General features: G+C 39.9%; 2 protein-coding genes across 2 annotated transcripts; one reads left to right on the top strand and one right to left on the bottom strand.

Moving 5' to 3' along the window:
• Positions 1-1,957: 1,957 nt before the first annotated feature.
• On the top strand, positions 1,958-4,699 carry LOC117992997 (probable serine/threonine-protein kinase nek2). The gene has a single exon (XM_034980744.2). The coding sequence runs from the start codon at positions 2,048-2,050 to the stop codon at positions 3,983-3,985; it is 1,938 nt and encodes a 645-aa protein (XP_034836635.1). The 5' UTR covers positions 1,958-2,047; the 3' UTR covers positions 3,986-4,699.
• eIF2D (eukaryotic translation initiation factor 2D) lies at positions 4,697-15,665 on the bottom strand. The gene is made up of 12 exons (XM_034980745.2): positions 14,507-15,665; positions 14,162-14,420; positions 13,513-13,676; positions 12,681-12,819; positions 11,377-11,557; positions 10,875-11,001; positions 9,824-9,920; positions 9,206-9,414; positions 7,747-7,888; positions 6,570-6,722; positions 5,763-5,906; positions 4,697-4,872 (listed from the first exon to the last, which is right to left on the bottom strand). The coding sequence occupies exons 1-12, from the start codon at positions 14,560-14,562 to the stop codon at positions 4,780-4,782; spliced, it is 1,764 nt and encodes a 587-aa protein (XP_034836636.1). The 5' UTR covers positions 14,563-15,665; the 3' UTR covers positions 4,697-4,779.
• Positions 15,666-20,504: the final 4,839 nt, after the last annotated feature.

The following is a 20,504-nucleotide window of genomic DNA, read 5'->3' as shown; positions in this document are numbered from 1 at the left end:
ATGCGTCCACTAGAGGCGGGCCGCAACGGTGATGCGAGTATTTTGTTTTTATCTATCAGGCCCGCGCGCCATGCCTCTAATCGACGCAATTTTATTTTATAAAATGTATAACAGGAGCATTTTTGCGTTACAATGCGGCCCGCCTGGGCAATCGACCAAGCAGTCGATAAGACTGGATTTTTGTCCATTGCCCAATAAACCGGAGTAACAGAATAGAGAATAGAATTAGACTAACTTATTATGGACTAGCGCATAACATTGTTACTAATTTTTTTGAACCCATTAACTTCCCTAGAAAAAAATGGGGAAATTATATTTTGACATGGTATCATTATCTGTCAAAAAAAACCTATTGCATGTCAAGATCGAGTACAGACATAAGAATTCCGATTTGGTTGGGTGTGTGAGTTGGGTGCTGACTGCCGACATAATTCAGCTTAGTTTCAGATTAAATTATTTATTATCACTTAGTGTGATTATTAATTTGACAAACATTTGTTAAATTAGAGAAAAGAGATCAGGTGCAGCTTAGCTGGAGGACCTACTTTTGTAAGAAATGTAATAGAAGTATTGGACTATTCAAGAAACCGTATTGTGTGTACTGGGCTTAAAATAAATGCTGTCCATGTGTTATCTGTGTCTGTGATGTTGTCACTGTATAGGCCTTAAAAGACTGACATCCAGGGCCACAAAAAAAAATTAAAAAAATTGAAGTTTAGAAATTACGTTCAGAATAAATTAATGATGGAAAGATGTTTGACGTTTTTGGCGTAAGCGTTCAAAATGGTGTATGGAATAAAAAATAACGGATAATGATATTTGAAAAATGAGGAAATTAAGTACAAAATGTATTAGGCTAAAAAAATGTAATAATGATACAATCAAACACTTTTTATACTGATTAATTACGTTAATTGAGTTAAAACTTATTGAATAATTATTTAATTTTTTTAACTAGTGATGCCCTTTTATCGGTATTTAGAGTTTCATTTCACCGAACTAGTTTATCGCGACACGCGAGTTGTAATCAAAACTGCGAATAGGTAAAATTCAGTAAAATTATAGATAAATTTAAAAGCTGCAAGGCATATTACGATATAATTATAGTCATGTTAGAACTTAGTAGTTTTGGGTATAGTTACTTACGACTACTAAACTTATTTTTTCCCATGTAAAAAATATATACCTATTTTAATAGTATTTAACGACTTTATTTAGTAGTTATTTTGAAATCTGGCGTTCAGGCTTGTCGAGTCGGGTCAAATCGAAATGCAATAATTCACATCTCCACCATCTCCAAAGTGTACCAATCCGCACATGGTCAGCGACATAAACTATAGCCAACCCCTTCTCACTCAGAGAGGAGACCCGTGCTCTGCAGTGAGCCGGCGAAGGGTTGATCATGATGAAGACACGTTTTATAAACTTATACCTGTGCCTACACTTTGTCAGTTTTTTTATTCCGTTATCGTCCGCATGGATTCAGTTTTATTAGTCCCGTGGGAACTCTTTGACTTTCTGAAATAAAAAGTTCAGAATCGGTTAAGAAGATGGAGACATACAGTGCGCGGCAGAAAGTAATGAACATCTACCTTCAGAAGGAGATAGCAGATTTGTAGAGCATTGCTCTGTCATTAAGACCGACAAAACGTCATATAGGTATGAGTAACCGAGACAACCCTCTACAAAGCTGAAATGTCATTCCAAAGGCCGATGTAAGTACATTACTTTCTGCCGCGTACTGTATCTACCTAACTACGGTCATACGCAGATATACATAAGATCACACTTTTTAAAATGGATTTCACTGTAATTTTGGAGATAAGATAAGTGACTACATATCCCTATATATATTTTTTACTAATTTTGACACAAAACAAATTAACCGGTAAATAAGGATTTACCGAAATTTTAATCTTAATAATACATCACTACAGACTACAGACATCACTAGACACGCAACGGTCGTTCTATTTCAAAAGTTTGGGCGCTTTGTTTCGGTTGCAAAATGTGAAGTTCACGAAGAAAAATCTTTAACAACGCCGCAATGACGGAAAAGTTAAAGGACTATCAAGTTCTCGACGTGTTTTGCGGCGGCACGCTGTACAAAGTGCGGCACAAGGTCACAAACAGCATATTTGCGTGGAAGGCTTACAATTGCTGCGCGTTCTCCGATGAACAAATACAAAACGTCGATAATGAAGTGAAAACATTGAGCAAAGTGTTATCTGGCAACTTCCTACGCTACTACGACACGATACTGCACGCCCCGACCAAAACACTTTATTTTGTTCTCGAGTACGTTTCTTGGCAGAGCATTCAGGAATTGATTGCACTATGCAAGGCCACTGATAAGCATTTCACCGAGGATTTCATCTGGTACACGCTGCTGGAGCTTGCGCGCACCTGCAAGACCGTGGAAGGGCTGAACTTTGTCACTTTGCAGAAATGTCTCTCACCAGAGGCGATATTCGTGGGCCCCAACGGCGAGCTGCGCGTCAACTGCTTCGAGCTCTGCGCGGAGGCTTCGGAGGCGACAGATCTCATTCAACAAATCGGAGAAGTCATACGCACCCTATGCTACCTGCCAGGAGCGTGTGACGACAAAATCAAGGAATTTCTCTACAGCGACGACCTCAAAGATGTGATAAGCTTTCTAACAGACGCCAGCACGGACAACTTGCGCGCAGACGTTGTGATCTACCACCCAACAGTGCTGGCCAACACAGGAACACTCTCAGGCCCCTATCGTTGCTCAGAGATACTCGCTTCAACAGAAAGTAAAATACTGACCTCTGAAGCGAACAAGTGTGATTCAGAGAAAGCTGTGGAGCAATGCAGGACTATAGAACCACTTCCTAGAAAACATGTTACTGTGGACAGCCCAATCTATTGCAATATCAGCCCCAAACTGGAACTAAACGAGTACATCGAAGAGAGCAACTCTCCCTGGCAGCCTGTGTCTCCAGTTATTGATGCATTGGCTTTAGAACTGCCTGGCTACGTGCCTCGAAGCAGGAAACCATACAGTGAAGCATTACAGAGATACAAGGGGCCTCAAAAAGTATCTGAGGACACTCTTAGTCATCAATGGATGTCTCGCCTCATAGCTCTGAGAGAAAGGGAGGAGTCTCTGAACAGGAGGGAAAGAAACTTGATTGCTAAAGAGATTGTCCACAGCCCAGCTGTGGAAGTTGTTTCTATAGATGACTCTACTGAGCAGAGCATCAAAATAAATGGCATAACTTTGCCCCAAGTGTTCAATCAAGAATCAAACAACTGGGTGTCGCGTCGGCGCCACAGGAGGACTAGTTCTGTGCGCACAAGGACCAGAAGAAAGAGCTATGCTTATGAAGAATTAGACAGCTCTCTGTCGGCCGACAACGGAGACAGCAGCATGATCATAACAGCTGCTAAAATCACTAAAGAGAACATGCCTCGTAGGAACATTTTCCCTGAAGTATCATCCAAGAAAGTGCATTTCACGTCAAGCAACCCATTCGCTGAGAGTGATGAAAGTGTTACACTAACATTTTATGAGTTAGAAAATGTTAACAGTGTGAATCAAGTGATCAAAACTGAGGACAAACCATTGAAAGACATCAGTAAGTTTAAATATTTAGACTTGGAAAAGTTGACTTCTGAAAAGAGGTCTGCAATGCAATGCAGCCAGTCCTCGCCTTCCAAACAAGCGAAAATCACAGGTAAAGTGTTCAATGATATTACAAATAAAAACTTGAGACAGACACCTTCTAAAACCAGCCTCTCTTCCAAAGGCTCAAGAAAATCTATGATATGTACAAGTAGTCATTGGGGCAATGATTTGAGACCAGGCGAGGATCATTGTAGTGAGCAAACCAGCTCAAATGGCAAACTGGCTTACACTCAAACTCCTAAGGCCCCTCCAGAACTTAAGAAATCAAAAAGGAAGTCTCTCTTGCCTTTTAAGACTCCTTTCAAGTTCAAGACTTCGACAAAAGTTTAAGTACTCTTGATTTACAAAAATCATGTTTAAATGTAATTGTTTACACACAAAAAGAGTTTATTTTCTACTTATCTATTTGATAACATAATTTTAAAATAATCGTGTCATATTATTTTTAATCAAATATATTACTTTGGTTGTGGTTTTTTTTGTACTTCCTTTTCTTAGTCTAGTGCTTCTAAAGTTTTGCATTTCCAACTAACTTGGAACAAATAAATTGTGGATTTTATAGTATGATTTTAAGTTTATTTTTTTGATTGTAAGTATATAAGAAAAAATACGGACACAACCCACCCTAACTGTAGATTAGTGAAAATATTGTTACAACAATATTATATTTGTATAGTATTATGACTTTATAAATCAAATGTTTATGAGATTAATAAATCTACTTTATAATTAATAGATATTAATTAAATATTTTTTAATGTAAAATTTCAATGAGATCTTGTGAGTTAACATTTTTTAGTCTTTAGTCTTCCAAGCTAATTTTTTTTTTACCAATTTAGTGTAAAAGTATGTCAGACTTTATAATAGCTATTCTTTAGTTTTAAGTTTATTTTTAAGTAATCTGTAATGTAATTTTTTGATATTGAAATAAATGTGCAATGTAATGAATTTCGGACTATAATAACAATAATGAATTAATTGTCATCAAGAAATCAAAAATATTGAATAAAAGGGTTTAATAAAAACAAAAGTAAATGGTTAAGGTTAACATCAGGCAGTTTTATTTCAACGTAACTAGTACAATTATGTATTTTATAGTAAATTAAGATTACTTATTGATTAGTTCATTTCTTCTTGTTTAAAGCCTTATCAGCGCCTTCTATGAATTTCTTGGGCAAGCCATACTTTTCTATTAGCAGTTTTGCAACAAGATGTGTCTGAAAAAAAGAAAAATTAAGTTGTTAAAAGAGAATTTGTGTGATAACTAAGCAAGAGGTCCCAGAATTACAGGTTTGGTCTTGGAAGTTTAATGACCTTAGGTAATTAGTGTTCATTTAAGGGGCTAGGTCTTCTCCTTCCAAAGTAAACTTAACATCTTTTAGTACCTAGTCTAGTAGTTATACTAAGGTTTATCAGTATGTCTGTATCAGCCTATTAAAATACTGGTGCTCTATCTTGAGATGTTAGTGGCGGTCTTGTCTTATGGAGGGGGTTTGGCAGGTAGCTACAATGTAAGTCAGCTTAGGAAAGAAGACCAAGTATTATTATCATTATTGTAAATCGATAGATGTCATAGGTCTCTACACTCTCTTGTAGGGACTTCGACACGCCAGTCTTGCGCCGCCTGAATCTAGCGTCTTCCTTTAACTTATTTGATCTTGTCTGGCTACCTAGTTGGAAGTATTCCAATGCTGCGATTTCCAGTGTGAGGACGCCATTTTAGCACATTGGGACTTGAATGTCTATCGGTTTTTCGAACTATGTGCCCTGCCCTGCCCATTGAAGTTACACTTGGAGTTTATCTATGTGATCAAATCAGAAATAAGCTGATCCATAGGCAAGAAGGCATAGAAGCTGAAGTGGCAATGGGCTTTCAAGTGCACTAATACTAAATTTTGTATTTTATTAATATTACCTCACTTGATTAAAGTTCCACCCCCAAAAAGATGCAAAAGTATACACAGTACGCGACAGGTCGACATGGTAATCTGGGTAGGGACATCCCGCACAACCCCTGCGCTATTCAATCGGGGGTATGAAGTGAGTTGTGGCCCTGCCATGTAATATTATAATATTCTACAAAATCAATGCCAAAGGTCAAGCTTACCTGGTCCCCCTGCAGCATGAGCTGGTCAGTTTTGGACGCGGCGCTGCGCGTGGTGCCGCACGCCGCGCCCGCGAGCAGCTGGCACGCGTGCGCGAGAGGTCGCAGGCTGAACCCAAACGACTCCAGGTTCGATACCAGCGTCACCTGAGTGAAGTAAAGCGACGGTCATTATGCCTGTGCACAGCCTTGTGCAAGCTGAATTGCAGTTTATTGCATTGTAACAAGAATCGCTATTTATTTAAACGTCCTTGCGGAATGATCCCTCTGTATCTGTGTTTTACTAGCAGCCACTCAATAATCTTATGTCTCAGAGACATGTTAAAGTCCAAATTAAAACCTGATCATCCTGACTCCAACAGTCTTGTGATGCCTGTTCTACATGCCTACAAAGCCGAGCAAAAGAAGGTTTTTTTTTAAAATCCAGATACAAGCTAGCCCTTGACTGCAATCTCACCTGATGGTAAGTGATGATGCAGTCTAAGATGATAGCAGGCTAACTTGGAAGGGATATGGCAGTTTTTATTAAACCCGTACCCCTTTGGTTTCTACACGGCATCGTACCGGAACGCTAAATCGCTTGGCGGCACGGCTTTGCCGGTAGGGTGGTAACTAGCCACGGCCGAAGCCTCCCACCAGACAGGTGGTGAGTAAAGCAAGCCTGCAACATTCGTACAGAAACGAAGGTCGATGTAGCATTCTAAAATATGATGATGTCATCATAAATTATTATTTAATATGGCGAATTCAGTAAGATATCAAAAATATTCTTACTAACTTAAATGTATAAAAATACATTAACTTGTTTACCTTCTTGTTTCCACTGCGAGTGACGACTTGCATCTTGATGGGTTCGAGCCTTGATTTAGTCAGCTTGACAGTGCCATCGCTGTAGCGCGTCTCTGTACTGGGCGTCATTCGGCCGAGCACGCACGTCGTAAGCTCCTCCCACTTCATGAGCTCCTGGTAAACGGGTTTAATACATGTACGATTCAAACTTAAATGCGTCTGCGTGAAGTTAGCTTTGCGATCTTGCGCATGGCCACTCGAGAACTAGGTAAATCACTTAACGGGCGGCGGTAGGTTCCACCTCAGCTTAAGCAAGCTTTAAACAAAGTAACTTCTCAACTTCGACTGTACAAACAAACAAGACGCGTATAGCGAGAGAGAGACGCATCAAGGAACTGGCGGGAATGTAGGAGCGAGACGTGCGCTGTTACCCTCCTCGCTACCTCAGGCGACCTCGGACACCCAAAATGTGTGTTCTGCGCAACGTCGTGCGCAAACTTCAAGGGCGCATTTATGTACGTTTGAATCGTACTGTACATTAGCTATATTAGGATTAGTTGTTAAGTTAAGCTAGTAGTAAGTGCTAACATAGGTTAAGTAATTTTTTTGTTGTTTTTGTACTAACACACAATTATGGGTTGATACGCCTGAAATAAAAGTTTATTTATTTTTATTTATATGTTTCCAACAATTTCCGCGTCGTATTCCTTCCTCATTCTACATTTGCTGAGGGTCGTATTCACTTTCTTTTAATCAAAATAATGGTAAGGATTTTCTTGGGATAATAATGCGGTAAGTTTTCAAATCCTTCCACATTTACAACGAGATATCTTTTAGGTTCACGACTAAATATTATTTTACTAGCTAATGCCCGCGACTTCGTACACGGGGATTTAGGTTTTTAAAAATCCCGTGGGAACTCTTTGGATTTTCCAGGGTATTAAGTAGCCTATGTCACTCTCCAGGTCTTAAACTATACCCATGCAAAAAATCATGTTGATCCGTTGCTCCGTTGATTGAAGGACAAACCAACAAGCAAACACACCTTCGCATTTATAATATAGGTAGTGCACTTGCTCTTCGAGGCACGGAAAACCATAAGGGCGGTTACGCACTCATCCGATCCGAGTCTGTGAAAATAACTAAAAACTAAACGGTTTTAGTTTTGAACTTTTTTTTACATTACATAAGATTATACCTGTGGCTGTTTCCCCGTGGCTGCGGCCAGCACGTGGTCGAGCGTGACGCAGCCGCGCGCCTGCGGATGCGTCAGCTTTTTGTCTGTGACGTGCTGCACGATCGTTTGTCGCACGTCCGCCGCCGACAGCGCGGTGCCTTTCCTGCAAAAGCCTTATTTTTTACCTGACAATGTTTATGTATTCTTTTTATTCAGATACAAGTTAGCTCTTGACTGCAATCTCATCTGGTGGTAAGTCATGGTGCTGTCTAAGATGGAAGCGATCTAACCTGGTATGGGTGTGGCAGTTTTTATTAAGCCCATACCCCTTTAAGTTTAAGTGTGCTTTAAGTTTCTTGAAATACGACTTGTATTGTATTGTTATAAGAACAAAGTTTTGAATAAACGGAGATGTGTATTCATAGACTGAATTCATAGTCGGTGTTTAACGCAACTTTTCTTTGGTTTCATGTCTAGACTCTAGTTTTTTTTTTTAAAGAATACTATAATATAATGACTAATATTCCCCTTTCCTCTCCAACTAAGCGTCAGGCTTGTGCTAGGAGTAGGTACGACAATAGTGCAACGGGCGGGGTTTGAACCGTCGACCTTTCGGTTTTCAGTCCACTCCTTTACCGGTTGAGCTATTGAGGCTCAAAGTTATACAGAGACTTTGAGTTTAGAGGTCAGTTTGTTTGTCTGTTCATCAGTTTTCTCATAATCCTCAAACAATTCATAAGTTACTAACTTTTGCCCGCTACGTCATCTGTTTCACATTTGTAATAATATATAGCCTACTAACTGACGTCCGCGACTTTGTCCGTTTGGATTATTTAGGTTATAAAAATCCCGATGGAATTCTTGGGTTTTCCAGAATACTGAATATTTATATATTTATTTTCCAGAATAAAGTAGCCTGTGTCACTCGCAATGTCTTCAATTATATCCATGCAAAGTCACGTCGATACATTACTCCGTTGGTGGCGTGTTTGGAAGATAAACCAACCAACAAACACACTTTCGCATTTATAATACTAAATAATGCCCGCGACGTCGTCCGTGTGGATTTAGGTTTAAAAAAATCCCTTGGGAACTCTTTGATTTTCCGGAATAAAAAGTTAGCCTATGTCCTTCCCCAAGATGCAAGCTATCGCTATACCAAATTTCGTCAAAATCGGTTGAACGGATGGGCTGTGAAAGGCTAGCAGACAGACAGACACACTTTCGCATTTATAATATTTATTAATTAAATTAAATATTAAAATTAAACAATATCCTCGGTATGCTTACAGCAACGCTAAATTGCATACCGAGTCAGAAGTTACATATAGGTACATAGTTTATTGAATACATATATTATACTAATATCAAAAACATCTAATTATTGGTGCTGATCAAAATAAACCAACGAACAAACACACATTCGCATTTATAATATGGGAAGTGACTGAGATGCAATGTAAGTATAATCTGCGCTTACCTGAGCGGCGCGAACAACTCCACAACGTTGGCAGTGATGCAGTACAGCTCCCTTATCTGTGGGGGCACGTACTCGTGCTCGTCCTTCTCCGGCTCGTCCTTGCTCTGCGGAGCACGCGCGCGGTGAGCACGCACCAGTGGATGCGCTGTGTTGACGGATACTAGCGCGTCCACACCTTTGTCTATTTCGCGGACTTCGACCAAGCCTTCCTTGAACAACATTAGGGTTAGCATAACTGAACTAGAGTGAGGGAACTCTCAGTTTGATCCTGAATCCACGATATGTCAAATATTAGGTTATGGTGACGTAAAATCAAAGAAAAATAAGGCTTCTTTATGGCTACCTACGTCAAATGCCTCACTTTTGACGTCTACCAGTGACGTCGAAGCGTCAACGTTTTGAAGTTTCCTAATCGTCGTGAACTGTGCCAACGTCGATAGAATTAGAGCATCGAAACATTTTAGCGTTAATGTAAAATGGACCTTAACGGCCTTGTTTTAAAGCTCAAGTTCTTAAGTTACCTGTTTCTAATGTACTTTTATTATTTTTCTCGCTAAGGTATTGCTATCGGCAAAAGTAGATATAGTTAGGTTAGTTAGGTGGGTTTATTGACGTTACCCTCTGCATGGCTTCAAGGAACTTCCCCATCTTCTTGTAGCTAGACTTCTTTACTTCTAGAGTCCTGTCGGCCGGGCAGAACGGCATCAGGTGGTTTCTGAAATTTGAAATTAGTTTTGTATCATCATCATCATCATCAACCAATAGACGTCCACTGCTGGATATAGGTCTCTTGTAGGGACTTCCACACGCCACGGTCTTGCGCCGCCTGAATCCAGCGGCTCCCTGCGACTCGTCTGATGTCGTCCGTCCAACTTGGTGGGGGGGTCTTCCAACGCTGCGTCTACCCCAACGTCTATCGGCTGTACAAACTATGTGCCCTGCCCATTGCCTCTTCAGCTTCGCAACCCGTTGAGCTATGTCGGTTACTCTAGTTCTCCTACGGATCTCCTCATTTCTGATTTGATCACGTAGAGAAACTCCAAGCATAGCTCTCTCCCTTGCCCGCTGAGTGACTCTGAGCTTTTTTATGAGACCTTAGTTTTGTATAGAAATCACTATTAACTTCATTTTTAGGGTGCACAAAAGTTCTTTTCCTTTCGTAAAGGAAGGTACTTTACAGTTTACACAAGGAAAAAGCGGCCAAGTGCGAGTCAGACTCGCACACGAAGGGTTTCGTACCATCGTACAAGAAGTAACACTTTTTAATTTCACACCTAGCCCACCCACTCGTGACCTTATGCAATGTGAAAGTTAATGACTGGACAGCGCCATCAATGATGTGATGATATTGTTACTTAACACCAGATAAAACTGTAGGTCGATTTCGGAAAACCAGCATCAATCATTATTACAATCTCAATTATTCTTATTCTGATTGGCTGAATTTGTGCGATTCTTGATGCAACAATGCATAGCAGCCAATAGTGAGCAAGCAACAAGCAATCAGAGGTGATTGCGATCGTGACATTGTAGCTGTCATTTTACCGCAATCGACTGGAGTCAAAGGCTAATTTGACATCGAATAAAAAAAAGCATCATATTTCATAGGTGAGTTTTTATCGACTCTTATTGAATTGAAATAAAGATCAATTTTCCGTAAGCAACTCACTTGTAAAGTAAGTTAGTTTTGAGCGGCAGCTCCACGTGCTTGGCTTGCGTCTTAAGGAAGGACAGCAGGCACCACCGAAGCAACCCGTCCATGTCACTGGGCACCTCATCTTCCGCCTCTGAACAATCTGTAAGAAGAATCATTGCAATCAAGGAAGGATATTTATTTTTAACCGACTTCAAATAACCCCTCCCAGGAGCAGTAGTGAACAATGTCTTATGTATTTTTTCAGTTATAAGTTAGCCCTTGACTGCAATCCCACCTGGTGGTAAGTGATGATACAATCTAAGATGAAAGCGGGCTAACCTGGAAGGGGTATGACAGTTATTTTTACTAAACCCACATGGCTCTCTACCTGTTCGGTGTGACGTGTGACGGTTCACGATATACAGCCTGCTGACAGACAGACAAACGGACCGACGGACAGCGGAAGCTTAGTAATAGAGTCCTGTTAGCACCGGGTATGGAACCATGATGATATCCAAATTAAATGAAGGTTTACCTGTGGCACCAGAATTATTCAACTCCTCAACCACTTCATCTTCAGGCTGAGTTTCAGGAATCTCTTCCGTTGATTCAGGTTCTATTGGCAAGTCAGGAATAGTCACAGGCTCATTTGCTACAGGCGTGGGGGGTTTCCTTACTAGGCTTGGCCACTCTTCCTTTACTGGCTGGATGTTTAACTATAACAATAATTAAGAAGTGTTTTGATTATGAGGAAGTCTGAAATCACAACTGAAATAGATAGATAATATACAATAATAATAATGTCACTATGTTCTAGACATGTGTCCGCTATAGCTTAACGTAACTGAAAACCACTGCCGTGCCTATAGCGTACCGTAGCGTTATTGTCGTAGCTAGCAACGGTTTTCAGTTATCATCTATGACGAACCACCTGACAACGCAACACTGCCAACTGGCAACTGACAATGCATTGTTTGGTTTTTTGGTAACTAGAAACGCAATAATTATGCCTTCTCTTTCTTTCTTTCACTGAAAGCTGAGAAGGAGCGTTTATTGGCTACCGGCTTAGTAACTAAGAACTTGGTAAACCAAAGCCGACCTTATCTCTATTACGCTAAGGCTTAACTGTACAAGTAATTGTCCATTACACTTTGATCTATCAATCTAAATACAGTTAGCCTTAGAGTAATAGAGATAAGGTCCTCTTTGGTTTATCAATCTTCATGAAATGTTTTTGGTTAACTGGACTGTGGCAAACTATTCGTGCAGGCGTCCACTATAGTTTGACCTATGTCAATGATCAAATTAAACTTTACTGCTATGAACTTAAGGTTGTGATTACTTCACGATATTCATGAAAGTAAAATTGGTTTTATTTTAGTGAATATGCGCGCGCTAGCTATACAGACGGTATTGATACGGCAGCTAGCTTAGTTACTACTACGGAAACCGCTGCGCGTTGCGCATATTAAATTAGTTGAAAAACAACTCTGATACCGATATTCGGCAACGGTTAACAATATCGGTATTGAAACGAAGTAACTGTTGATTAACCGTTGCCGTAAATAGCCAATAACGCCCATCTTTACTATGTTCGTTTCCAGTATGGCAACCTCGAACTGGAAGACGCAGCGTTGGAAGACCCCCACTAAGTGGACAAACGTGGCGTGTGGAAGTCCCTAAAAGAGACCTATGTCCAGCAGTGGAGGTCTATCGGTTGATGGTGATGATGATGAAGTTCAAATACAGTGCGAAAGAGGAGTTTTGGTACATTTTTTTAAAATTTAATATTTTTTAATTCAAGTTTAGTATTCAAATAGTTTTTATTAAAATACACACCTGTTTGAAATCAACAGCTATGTTGGCAGGCAAGTCAATGTATGAAGCTGGTCCTAGTTTGGGTCGTTCAATTTTTGAAAACTTCTCTTCTTTACACAACTGATCGCCGTAAACATGCAGTGTTTCTAAGCACACTCCCCTGTAATGATAATAATCATAATACAGTAAGCATTGAGTACTATACTGCTGTCCTATATCTAATAAAAAAGATGAACTGGGAGTCAGACTCACACATAAGATATAACACTTAAATTTTATGTGATGTAACCAAAAAATAAGACGTTGTTACTTGCCAAATTATATGATGAAGTCACTGGGAAGTACCCTATGGGTTTTGATTCCCTTACTCGAAACGAGACAGATTTATGTGAGAGATATAGCTGGCTCATTTTAATTCTATCTTAAGTTTAAGCTAAGTCAGAGTGCGCTCTATAGATCTCAGCCTTAGTTACTGTATTTTTAATAAATGCTTATGTCGAGGTTGTTGGTGCTTACAAAGCTTTGAAGGTCTTGGCTGCCTCTACCATTTTTTTATTTGCTTTTTCTTTTTAAAAATAAAAAAGAAGGAAAGATAATATTAGCTATCCAGTGAAAGGAGCGAGTGACAGTATTATGTCAACAGTTTGGATAAGCAAGTGATAGAAAATAACTTGTAGGGAGTCAAGAAGAAACCTCTGGAAACACACCAAGAGCAAGTACCCAACAGGCTCCTCCCTCCCACATTTCGGCATATATAATCGCAAGATATGGGAGGTGGTTAGTTGGCCTTCCTCCATGTAGTAACAGAAAAGTTTTAACTGATGATTGGTGATTAAAAGTATTAAATACATACATAGGAGCCCTGACTAGATCAGCGGAGGACATCATGGCATGACCAATGACTCCCGCTGCAGCATTGTCACTGGTGCAGGCTGCTACCACTGCCCCTCTCTGGAACTGCGGAAAACTGCCTTCCGTCACGACACCTGGTGCATACAGCGGCACACCAGCTTGCATCTGAACATTGATACTAGTTTAAAAGAGATTATCTAGCAATGGATGGACAGGAAAAAGGAGTAATAATTTTTTTTTTCTTTTCTTTTTAGTGGTTGTGGTTAATGAAGTTGGTTTTTTTACGTAAATTTTTTACATAGGTATAATCAATTGAGCTATTTTTTATCCCAGAAAATCAAAAAGTTCTTACAGGATTAAAAAAAACCTAAATCCCCAGAGTTGGGGGCATCAGCTTGTATTATAAAATATGTCAAAGTGTGTCTGTCTGTCCCTTGTTACCTTTCACTCCTCAATGAATATTGCTAAAATTTGGCAGATATAGTTTTCATTCAAGAAACAGACATGGATACTTTTTATGAGTTCCCAATGGAATTTAAAATACCTTAAAATGCCTTGTTTATGCACTGTACAAGTGTGGGGTTTTAATTCCTTATCACTCTCTACGAAAAGAGGAGAGTCTGCTCTGCAGCTAAATAAATGTCACTTACTTTATTCAGAACCGGTGAGTGGATTGTAATGGTAGGAACTAAATCTGGAACTTTCCATAGCGCGCAAACAGTGGGCACGAGCCTATCGCTCACGTCTATCATCATGGGCACTCCATCCACTACATAAACAGCTACAGTGTCCCCCGAATGAAGCACCACTTTCATGCAACTAGTAGCAGACTTTGCAGGCACTAATTCCTTCACTTTCTCATCAGTTGCAACTGGAAACTCACTCTGTATCCGATGAGTCAGATATTTTCTACAACAAAGGAAGTTTAAATAGCAAGTTTAAACAAGAAATTAGGTAAAAATCCTATTATTTATACTTACGAGAAAGGTACTTACTTTTCCGTGTTTTTCAAGGTTTTGTTAGATTTTAACCTGTACGGTTTGGCGAACATGACTGCTAGATGATATTTGCTTACGTTAGAAATTAAAACTAATGATTTTACACTGTATTTAATAGGTAATTTCCATTCTTTCAGCGCGGCGGTATTTTTTTAAGAAACCAAACAGCTGTCTGTGACTTGTCATTGTCAATGTCATTAAAGTTAAATACCTACTGACAAAATATTTTGCGTTCAAAAACATATTTTTGGCGCAACTTAAAGCCAACAACAGATGAACTATGATGATTTAGAAGTTAAAATTATTTTTTCATATTTTGCAGGCAGGGAAGCATTGGGCTGCACAGGGAAATTATTGAAAATTTTCATTCTAATAAAGCTAAACATTAGCAGGATTTTAAAAATTGCGGTTGTTTCGTTGTTCATGATTGCTATTTCAAATAGTCAGGCGTTCCTAAATAATTTCGTACCATACATTTCGCAATCATATGCTCCGTCCTCTCGCTGAATTTCGTTTTATCGATAATGTTTGCGTTTTTCCTAACATGATCGTGACATAATCAGGCCACACGATTTGTGGTTGGGGGGTATGCGCCAGGCGGTGCAAGGCGGCAGCGGTTTAAAAAGATGGAATCTACAATGGAATGTGCTATCAAAAAGCTCTAACGGGTTGATAAGATGGTATCAACTTCTATGTATTGGTATCAACCTGAATACCTGAGGAATAATGATCAAATACTAACTGCTCCTCCGGTATATCTACATTTTTACCTCGCGTACCTATACTACATGAAAATCGACTGTATACCTACAGTCGATTTTCATGTCGATTTTCTTATAGTTTTTCAGTTTTCTTTTCACAAACACAAAATATTAGAACATTTATTGCGGCGGCGTTTTCTGGAAACTGTCTTTTGGACTTACTGCCATCTCGATTACCACGGCAGCAGTACCTAGGTACCTATGGGATTTAGGAAATGACGATGCAATGATTTTAAATTGCCTACGTCTGCTTCGCCACTACCTTCGACCTTGGTGGTTCGAGCAAAATAATTAATTCTGAAGTAAACAATCCCACGCTGAGCGCCTCCCCCGCGAAAATACCAGGAACTGCAGTACTGCATCATATTTTTATCTAATTGCTCATTTGCCAATGCATAAACTGCGTTTTAATTAAAATAATTAATAACATAACTACCTATATGATAATTCATATCATGCCTAGGTATTCAGTATATAGTTATACCTATAACCTAGAACCTATACTTACGACGTACCTTTGTAACTCTACGTAGGCAGAAGTCACCTTATGTAGGTAGTGTCTTAGTACCCAAGTACCAATCTACCTTATCGTAATAAAATAACTATAACAAGAAAAAGAAAGGTTTATAGAATATTGATAAAGGTACCCTCAATCTTTCCTGAAGTTTCATATATTATTACCTTCCATAATTTTTTTTCGGAAAAGCCGTGAAAGTTTCAAGGCTTACGATATTGCCCCTGCCGGGAATCGAATCTGGGACTTCCCACTAATAAGAACATGGCGCTGACCACTACGGCAGGGATGTAGTCACTAGTCATACAAAATGTATACAAAAATCTACATTTTCAGTGTAATTTACCTGATATTTGCTTTTTAAACTGCCCCACTGGCCCCTTTCGTATATAGAGCGAAAATCACGGCGAAAATTCACAAGACAAGCAAAGCCAAAGCCCTAATAAGAAATTCTAGAGCTTTAGTTCACGGGGGTCAAGTGGCAACGTCAGTTAAAGACCCCCCGGCTAAACGCGGGTTTCATTTCTTTTCAAACTTTAAAGGAAGTCTTCAAAGTTTGAAAGCGCTGAAAATTAGAAATGGTACTTATTTATTTTTAGGTGTAGTAAAAGGGAACCCTTTTAGGCTTAAAGAAGAAAATACAAAAACTTTCTGTGCTGGTATATCATCGAGGTTCTATGACACACTTTGGACTTCCATACTCTAATCTGATTAGCCCGCTAGTGTCGCTACCATTATTTATCACTTACCACTAGGTGAGATCACAGTCAAGGGTTAACTGATCATCAAATAAAAAGTAGGTACCGACTAAAAAATATTGTAGATCGGTACTGCGTGATTGTAATCCATAACATTACAAATGCGAAAGGCTACTTTTTATCCCGGAAAATCAAAGTGTTCCCACGGGATTTTGAAAACCTAAATCCACGCGGACGAAGTCGCGGGCATCAGCTAGTATAATATAAATAAATAGCTGTATTTTTATGTACTCAACCGAAATATCTGTGAACAATAAATTAAATTAAAAAAAAATCCAAGCCTCAGCGAACAAAACGTGAACGGTAAAATTATACAACTACGACTATAAAAATTAAAATACGAATCTTTCAACTTTAAATAAAAGCTCCCGTTTTATTTATTTAGCCCGCAATGCAGCGGGAATAATTATAGGATTTAAAAGTGTTTTCATTTAAATACAAGTACTAACAAGAATTTTGTGGTCTCGCTATTTTTCAACAAAGTCTAAGCTTATGCTAAAATTAGAACAAAGACGACCAAGTCGAAAGGTGCCTATATTCTATAGACCACTGCAATTATTTTATGTTATACCTAGAAAGTGCGTAATCAGCCCGATGGATGTCCACAGCTGAACATGGGTCTCTTTTAAGGAATTCCACACGCCAAGGTCTTGCGCTGCTTGGATCCAGCTTCTCCCTGCAACTCGTTTGATGTCATCTGTCCAGCTATGGTTAGAGGATCTTCCAAAGCTGCGGTTACCGGTGCGAGGTCGCCCTACTTAGCACCTTAGAACCCCAACGTCCAACCAGGTCCAGTCATCAGGGTTGACACCGGAATTTCTGCCAGAGATTTTGGGCACCTACGAAGAATGATGATGATGTTAATGTTTGTTTCAAGTCTCTATTTTGCCCTTCAATCTGAATAACTTGTATAGTCCGCGACAGGTTGAGATTGCAATAGGGGTATGAGGCGGAGGGACGCCCCGCACATCCGCACGTCACCTGCGCTCGCCCGCACCGGGCGCGGAGGCTGTGTGGGTGTGCGAGTTGTTCCCTCCCCGGTGGCCATTTCAACCTGTCGCGTAGTACATGTAGTTACATTGATTTGTGTTTAATAATATTATCATTTAAATTAATATGTGAGCGAACAATTCCGACTGGTACATTAATATCAACATTCAGTATGTGAATTGGCAGTGCATTAACTATTGATGGAGCTCAGGCCGACTGCAATGCGGGACTCCGAGAGGCTGCGGCAGTTTACGTAGGGCTGTCACCTGCACATATTTGACTTTTCTCATGATTTATCTCATCTCACCACAGCGCTGCACTCCACAGCGCACGGCACCACACCGCAACACACCATACCGTAGCGCATCGCAGCGCACCGCACCGTAGTGCACCGCATCGTACCGCACCGCAGCGCACCGCATCGTACCGCACCGCAGCGCACCGCACCACACCGCATCGCACCGCACCACGCTGCACCGCACCGCGCCGCACGGTTATTATGTAATACATTTATGGTTTGTTGCTATACCGTAGCGGCAATAAAAATACACATTTCTATTACTGTTAACGACATCCAGCCCGCTGACAGACAAACGAACGGACAGAGTACGAGCAACGGAGGCTTATTAATAGGGTCCCGTGTCCCTTCGGGTACGGAACCCTAAAAATGGCATCTCCATACAATTTTGGCTGATTTATGCAAAGTTAACGTTAACTTTGAACTAGATTATACTGTATTTTAATTTCTGAGGTAGTGGTAACCCTACCCGCGATGTTCAAGTTGCCTCTATCAATTATTGTGTCCGCGGGAATATTGCTCATGCGGGATTAGATCGTGAACTGGAACTGAGATGGATTACTGGACCATATCACATGATATCTTCAATCTAGATAGACACATCCTGCTGAACGTGCTGCCTGCTGAGAACTTTTTATTCTTGTTGTTTTTAGGTTTCCGTACCTCAAAAGGAAAAAATGAACTCTTATAGGATCACTTTGTTATCTGTCGGTCCGTCTGTCGTCGTATACCAAGAAAACCTATAGGGTACTTCCTGTTGACCTAGAATCATGAAATTTAGTAGGTAGGTAGGTCTTATAGAACAAAAGTAAGTAAAGGAATAAATCCGAAAACTGTGAATCTGTAGTTACATCACAAAAAAAAATAAACAAATAATGAATCAATTAATGCATGGAATTAGTATACCTATTTCCAATTTTCAAAGTAAGATAAATATACCTACTTATCATATGGAAGGGCTTAACCTGTACATTCTAAAACAGATTTTTATTTATTTTTAGAATAGAATAGAATAGAATAGAATGTTTTTTTATTCATGTAAACTTTTTAAAAGTGCTTATGAATAGTCAGGTTTAATTTACCACTGGTTCGGAATGCCGTTCCTACCGAGAAGAACCAGAAAGAAACTCGGCGGTTGCTCTTTTTAATTTTTCAATTTACAATGTTATTATACCGTACTATACAAGCCATTGCAGCCCCGTGCATTACTGGAGCGAGTCAAATCCAAGCTTTTTTTATCGTTTACATAGTCTGCGACTGTATAATATGCTTTTTTTAGAAGCATACTTTTAACACATTTTTTAAACTTGTGTAAAGGCAAGTCTAAAATTGCTTGTGGAATTTTATTATAAAATATTACACTCATTCCCACAAATGACTTTCGCACCTTTATGCTTAATTATTTTTTGATTTATCGTGCGAAATTCAAAAAATACGACTGTAGTACCTACGGAACCCTCGATGTGCGAGTCTGACTCGCACTTGGCTGGTTGGTTTTTTTTTACTGTAGGATCCTCAATAATTAGGTAGGTACTCACAATACCTATTGTGGGTATCATCGTCATAATCAACCCATCGCCGGCCCACTACTTATGCCAGATCTGTTCTTAGAATGAGAAGGATTTAGGCCATACGCGCTGGCCCAGTGCAGATTGGCAAACTTCAACATACTTATTTGAGAAAATTATGAAGAGCTCTCAGGCTTTTTTACGATGTTTTCCCTCACCGTTAAAGCAACTCATATGCACATAACTCCGAAGCCCGGGATCGAAACCCCGACATCCTTATTAGGAGGCAGACAACCTCCTTGGCGCAGTGGTAAGCGCTGTGATCTTGTTAGTGGGAGGTCTTGGGTCCGATTCCCGGCAGGGGCTTGGAATTTTATAATTTCTAAATTTCTGGTCTGGTGGGAGACTTCGGCCGTGGCTAGTTACCATCTTACCGGCAAACCATGCCGACAAGCGATTTAGCGTTCCGGTACGATGCCGTGTAGAAACCAAAGGGGTATGGGTTTAATAAAAACTGCCATACCCCTTCCAGGTTAGCTCGCATCTATCTTAGATTGCATCATCAATTTATCACTTACCACCAGGTGAGATTGCAGTCAAGGGCTAACTTGTGTCTGAATAAAAAAGGACATCTTAACCATTAGGCTATCACGGTTTTTTTTTTTTTTTTATACAGCAGGGGGAAATCCTCATGGACACCCGTAGGTAGAGCCGGACTCTTACCGGCTAAAAAACCCCTGCTGTCTTCTTGTTGACCGTGTACCCGCCTTTCAGCCTACAACACAGCAACATTCTTGTCTTTTACTCTTTTCCTCTCCTTTTCTCTTCTTTTTCCTTTTCCTTCATTATTATTTCAGCAAAGTCTGTTATAGCTGTCCAGTTTTCCTCATTTTCTAGCATTTTTTCTATTAGATTGTCTACTGTTAAGTCTCCCATTCTACTGACAATCTCTCTTCTCTCTTTTTCCCAGTTTGCACATGCAAATATTGTGTGCATCGCATCATCAACTTCGCTGCAGTAAAAACATCTAGCATCTTGTCTTTTACCAATGCGTACGAGGAAGTCCATGAATACCCCGTCCCCTGCTAGAAGCTGCGTCAGTCGGTAAGACAGTCGGCCATGTTGTCTATTTGTCCATTTTTCCAGGCTATCACGTTTGTGTTGTG

Source organism: Maniola hyperantus, chromosome 22 (genome assembly GCF_902806685.2).
Source record: "Maniola hyperantus chromosome 22, iAphHyp1.2, whole genome shotgun sequence".
In the NCBI taxonomy this organism is placed as follows: Eukaryota; Metazoa; Arthropoda; class Insecta; order Lepidoptera; family Nymphalidae; genus Maniola; species Maniola hyperantus.
Note: the sequence above shows the minus strand (reverse complement) of the source record. Positions and strands in the feature narration are given on the sequence as shown.

Bases quoted from the DNA above. Each gene is read 5' to 3' on its own strand.
- LOC117992997 (XM_034980744.2), top strand. From the start codon at position 2,048: ATGACGGAAAAGTTAAAGGACTATCAAGTTCTCGACGTGTTTTGCGGC.
- eIF2D (XM_034980745.2), bottom strand. From the start codon at position 14,562: ATGTTCGCCAAACCGTACAGGTTAAAATCTAACAAAACCTTGAAAAAC. The intron at 14,421-14,506 runs GTAAGTACCTTT...CCTTTGTTGTAG, and splicing joins ACCTTGAAAAACACGGAAAA to AAAATATCTGACTCATCGGA. The intron at 11,002-11,376 runs GTAAACCTTCAT...TTCTTCTTACAG, and splicing joins GAATAATTCTGGTGCCACAG to ATTGTTCAGAGGCGGAAGAT.